Genomic DNA, 5,861 nt, shown 5'->3' with positions numbered 1-5,861 from the left:
CAGCAGCAGCAGCAGCAGCAGCAGCAGCAGCAGCAGAAGAGACTGCCTGAGGGTTTTTATTCTGCTTTAGCTGACGCCAAGTTGGAGCAACTCCGCAACGAGGGGAGGTGAGGAGACAGCAGAAAGAGCTGCTGCAGTTTATTTTGTCTGTCTCCTTTTTGCTTTTTGTCTCTTTTTTTGTCTCCTTACCGGCGAAAGGACACCTCCCCTTTGTTTTTTATTTATTTTTTTTAAAATTGTTTTATCTGTCTTATCTATTTTATTTTATTTAGTTATTGTCTCTCTTCTTTGTTATGCCATAGGCTTGCTTACTTTATTTATTTATTTATTTATTTTATTTATTTGTTTATTTGTTCTTTAATTTATTTGTTTTGTTTGTGGGTGTCTCCTCGTTGTCTCTTTTTCGTTTGTATTTCCCTCTAAGTCGATTTATATTTATAAAACATTTTTTATTTTTTATTTTTTCTTTCATCTTAGCATTCTCATGTTGTGGGGTGTGGGGTGTATATGGAGGTGTTGTGGGGTGTGGGGTGTATATGGAGGTGTTGTGGGGTGTGGGGTGTACATGCAGGTATCGGGTATTTGCAACATTAAAAAGAGAAAGGGGTTGTCTTCCTTCTGCTTTATTTCACGGAGTAAAAGGAGAAAAACAAAGAGTAACAGTTTGGTGTTCAAATGATTACTTAGGCATGAGCCAGCACCCCGTTGTACTAGAGGTAGCCCTAAACCCTAAACCCTAAACCCTAAACCCTAAACCCTAACTTCTAAATCCTAAAAGACCTAGATCTTAAAAGAGCCCTAACACCATCACTTTCTTACAGGGCATTATCATGAGGGTTTATGAGGTAATAAATTGATAAAAGGGGTTTAATAAAAGGATGCTTTCAGTTGAATTAGGGTTTAGGGTTTAGGGTTTAGGAGGATTTGAGGGTCTGCACAGGCGGCGAAGAAAGCTTTAGAAGAGAGCGGCGCTGGGAGTGGAGGGACGCGAAATATATCGGGGACGAACATCTATCATGACGAACTCGAACGAGAAATTGCAGAGTGGTTAGAAGAGGGTTTAGGGTTTAGGGTTGAGGGTTTAGGGTTTAGGGTTTAGGGTTGAGGGTTTAGGGTTTAAGGTTTAGGGTCTAGGGTTTTAGGGTTTTGGGTTTAGTGTTTAAAGTTGAAGGTCTAGACTTGTTTAGGGTTTCGGGTTTAGGGTTTAGGGTTTAGGGTTAATAAGAATTAAGAAGGGTTTAGGGTTTATAGATGGAGATGAGAAGAAGTACGTTAATGTTTGTTTGTTTGTTTGTTTGTTTGTTTGTTTGTTTGTTTGTAGGCATGGGAAGGAAGCAGCATTATTATTTACTTCAGGATTTGTCGCTAATGAAGCTGCTTTATCTGCTTTGTCTGCGGTGTATCCTGGGCTCTTATATTTTTCTGATAAAGACAACCATGCCTCTTTAATTGCGGGGATGTCTAGCAGCAAAGCAGAGAAAAGAATATTTAAACATAATGATATGCAGCATTTGCGATCCCTCTTAGAACAAGATGCTGAGACAACTCCTCCATCTCCTACTGCTGCTGCTGCTTCTGCTGCTGCTGCAGCTCCTGTTCCTGCTGCAGCAGCAGCATCAGCTGCTGCTGCTGCTGCTGCTGCTGCTGGGGGTGGGGGTGCTCGTCCTAAGGTGATAGTATTAGAAAGCATTTACTCTATGGATGGGTCTCTAGCCCCTCTGCAGCAAGCATGCGCATTAGCAAAAGAATTTAACTGTCTCCTTTATGTAGATGAAGTGCATGCAGTTGGTTTGTATGGAGAGAACGGCTCAGGGGTCGCGCATCATCTCGGCGTCTCCTCGCAAGTTAATCTTATCAACGGTGAGTCTTATTCTGTCTCCTCATGCTTCATATCTGTCTCCTTCTGCTTCATATCTGTCTTCTTCTGCTTCATATCTGTCTCCTCCTGCTTTATATCTGTCTCCTTTTGCTTCATATCTGTCCCCTTATGTTTTATATCTGTCTTCTTCTGCTTTAGATCTGTCTCCTTGTGCTTTAGATCTGTCTCCTCCTGCATTCGATCTGTCTCCTTTTGCTTCATATCTGTCTCCTTCTGCTTTAGATCTGTCTCCGTCTGCTTTATATCTGTCTCCATTTGTTTTGTCTGTCTCCTTATGTTTTATATCTGTCTCCTTTTGTTTTATCTGTCTCCTTTTGTTCAATAAGTCTGCGTTTCTTTTATCTTTCTCTCTCTTATATAATTTTGTTTGCTCTCCTTTTGTCTCCTTTTGTCTCCTTTCTTTCTGTCTCCTCTTGAATTTACTCTGTTTTATTCTTCTCTGTTTTATTCTTAATTTAATTTAATTTAATTTAATGTAATTTAATTTATTTTTATTTTATTTGTAGGTACACTTGCAAAGGCTGTCGGTGTCTTTGGGGGTTATGTCGCCGGAGACAAAAACCTCATCGACTGCATTCGCTCTTGCGCAAGTATATTTGATAAACTCTTTTAACTCTTTAAACTCTTTAAACGTTTTAAGCACTTTTTAATCCATTTAAAGGGTCCATTAGGGCTTATTATGGGGGTTTAGGGTTTATAAGTGTTTAATAGGGTTTAGGGTTTAGGGTTTAGGGTTTATATGGGTTTATTAGGGTCTATTAGGGTTTTAAAGGGTTTTCAAGGGTTTACTAGGGTTTATAGGGGTTTATTAGGGTTTATAAGTGTCTATTAGGGTTTGTTAGGGTTTAGGGTTTAGGGTTTATAAGGGTTTATAATGAAGGTTTGATGCTGTTTCTTCAGGGGGTTTTATCTTCACCTCTTCGCTGCCTCCGACAGTCACTGCAGCGGCAGCAGCCTCAATAAAATATCTTAAACGATCGAGGTAAATTGTGTCTCCTTTTGTCTCCTTTTGTCTTCCTCATTTGTCTTCTTCTTTTTGTCTCCTCCTATCTCCTTCTGTCCTCTTCTTTTTGTCTCCTTTTGTCTCCTTTTGTCTTCTTTTTGTCTCCTTTTGTCTTCTTCTTTCTGTCTCCTTTTGTCTCCTTTTGTCTCCTTTTGTTTCATTTTCTCTCCCTTCTCTTTGTCTCTTTTTTGTCTCCTTTTTGTCTCTTTCTCTGTCTCCTTCTGTTTCCTTTTGTCTTCTTCCTTCTGTCTCCTTTTGTCTTCTACTTGTTGTCTCCTCTTTGTATTTATTTCTTATTTTTGTCTCCTTTTGTCTCTGTACTGTGCTTTTTTAATTTTGTTTTTGTCTCTCGTCGTTGTCTCTGCTGCTCTCCGTTATGCTGCGTCTTCGTTTGCTGTTGCTGCTGCTGCTGCACTTGTTGCTGCACTGGCTGCTGCTGCACTTGCTGCTGCTGCACTTGCTGCTGCTGCACTTGTTGTTGCTGTTGCTGCTGCTGGACTTGTTGCTGGTGGTGTTAATTGTTGCAGCATTATCTGAGAGTTTTGCTGCTGTATGTTTGTTGTCTGTTGCATGCATTGCATGCACTGGGGTGTATATACACCGCAGCAAAGAGCGTTGGCTGCAGCAGGTGCGATCTAGCCAGCTGAAGCTGCTGCTGCTGCAGCGAGACCTGCCTCTTATATTTAATTCTTCTCATATTATCCCCCTTCTCGTTGGAGACCCCAAGAAGTGCAAAGCAGCAACAGATATGCTTCTTAATGAATATCATGTAATGCTGCTGCTGCTGCTCCTGCTCCTGCTCCTGCTGCTGCTGCTCCTGCTGCTGCTCCTGCTGCTGCTGCTCCTGCTGCTTCTGCTGCTGCTCCTGCTCCTGTTGGTGCTACTGCTGTTGCTGCTTCTGCTGCTGCTCCTGTTGCTGCTGTTGTTTATGGTGCTCCTCCTGCTGCTTCTGCTGCTGCTGCTCCTCCCGCTGCTTCTCTTGCTGCTGCCCTTTTTGCTACTTCTGCTGTTCCTTAATGGGTGTAATATGCTGCTACTGTTCTTGCTGCTGCTGCTGCTGCTGCTGTTCAGGTGTACATACAGCCGATTAACTACCCCACAGTGCCTAGAGGAGAAGAGCGTCTGCGCATTACTCCGTCTCCGTTTCATACAGAAGAAGATATTATGCATTTAGTCGAAGCTCTAACAGACATTTGGAGACGATTAGAGCTGCCTTCTGCTGCAGATTGCATGCAGAGAGGCATCTGCCTCAACAGACACGGGAAACAGCAGCAGCAACTACTCAACTTGCTGCAGCAGCAGCAGCAGTTCGTTCAGCACCAAGCTGCAGCCAACAGCAGTAGCAGCAGCAAAAGCAGCAGCAAAAATAATGCTCAGATGTGTCCGTTCGGAGCAGCAGAAACAGCAGAATGGCAGCGACAGGCTGCTGCAGCAACAGCAGCAGCAAACTCCTCTGCTGCTGCTGCTCCTGCAGCAGCAGCAGCAAATATAACGGATACAGAGCAGCAGCATCACCAGCAGAACAACATAAGCAACTGGCACGAAGCGCTGCAGCAGCAGCTGCTGCAACAGCAGCTGCTGCAGCAGCAGCTCATGTGCACACAGTTTTTCTTCTCTAATAACTCAACATCCCCCAGCTTCTCAGGTACCTCAAACAAAGCTGCTGCTGCTGCTGCAGCAGCTGCTGCTGCAAGTGCTGCAGCAGCGGCAGGAGGAGGAAGCACACACTGAAGAGGCTGCGCCCAATCAAGAAGACAAAGCTGCAGCAGCTACAGCAACAGCAGCAGCAGCTGCTGCTGCTGCACCGACAAGTGCAGCAACAATGGTTACATCAACAGCAACGGCAGCAAAAGCAGTAGCAGCAGCAGCAGCTGCTGCTGCTATTGGTGCAAGAAAAGGCAGCAGCGGCAACAGCAGCAGCAGCAGGAGCAGCAGGAGCAGCAGCAGGAGCAGCAGGAGCAGCAGCACGAGCAAGAGCAGCACGAGCAGCAGCAGCACCAGCACCACCGGCAGCAGCACCAGCACCACCGGCAGCACCAGCACCACCGGCAGCAGCAGCAGCAGCAACTGCAGCAGCAGCAGCAGCAACTGCAGCAGCAGCAGCAGCAACTGCAGCAACAGCTGCAGCAGCAGCAGCAGCAGCTTTGAGAGGATTTGGGTCTACGAAGGCAACGTGTCTCAAGAGAGACAATTTGTAGGTGCATGTACACCTCAGCATGCGTCTGCATGCAGTTTGAAAAACCTTCCGTTTAAATGCCTCGAGGCGTTTGCTTCATTCACAGTGCCTAGGGTTTAGGGTTTAGGGTTTAGGGTTTAGACGAAGTTTGTTTCTTCAGCTCCTTTGCTTTATGTCTCTGCTTTAGTATTGAGATAGAGTAATGCATATATAAATAAAGAAGCAATAAATAATAAATAACAAATAATAGATAAATAAATGTTTATTAGTTAATCTCCTCTGTCTGCAATTAAGCTGTTAAAGAAACAAATAAATAAATAATAGACAGTAAACAAATAAATAAATATTTATTAAATAATATTTATTTATTTTTCTGCATTTGTGTGGCGCTCGGCGATCCAAAAAAAACAAAAAAAAACAACTCGAAAATCCACCGCACAAATTATGCAACATATAATATATATATATGTAAATGTATATATGCATGTATATATAAATGTATATATAAATGTATATATAAATGTATATATATATATTATATAAATGTATATATATATATTATATAAATGTATATATATATAAAGAAAGAGATGTATATATATATACATATGTATATACATATATATATGTATATATGTATATATGTATATATATACATATGTATATATATAGAGGGAGCAGAGATATATATATATATATATAATATATATATTTAGTTGTTGATTGATACATGTATAAAGCGACAGTACACTCACACCCACGTATGTATATATATCTATATAAACACCAGAAGCTTATATATA

General features: G+C 42.1%; 1 protein-coding gene across 1 annotated transcript; it reads left to right on the top strand.

The window, feature by feature from the left end:
- Positions 1-484: 484 nt before the first annotated feature.
- EAH_00051960 (5-aminolevulinic acid synthase, putative) lies at positions 485-5,030 on the top strand (the record flags this gene model as incomplete). The annotated part of the gene is made up of 9 exons (XM_013394104.1): positions 485-489; positions 572-716; positions 941-1,047; positions 1,322-1,860; positions 2,386-2,469; positions 2,780-2,861; positions 3,489-3,651; positions 3,954-4,486; positions 4,781-5,030. The coding sequence occupies 9 exons, from the start codon at positions 485-487 to the stop codon at positions 5,028-5,030; spliced, it is 1,908 nt and encodes a 635-aa protein (XP_013249558.1).
- Between the last annotated feature and the right edge of the window lie 831 nt (positions 5,031-5,861).

This window comes from Eimeria acervulina, genomic scaffold (assembly GCF_000499425.1).
Source record: "Eimeria acervulina Houghton genomic scaffold, Eah_scaff914, whole genome shotgun sequence".
Taxonomy (NCBI): Eukaryota; Apicomplexa; class Conoidasida; order Eucoccidiorida; family Eimeriidae; genus Eimeria; species Eimeria acervulina.
This window is presented reverse-complemented; position numbering and strand designations above follow the sequence as displayed.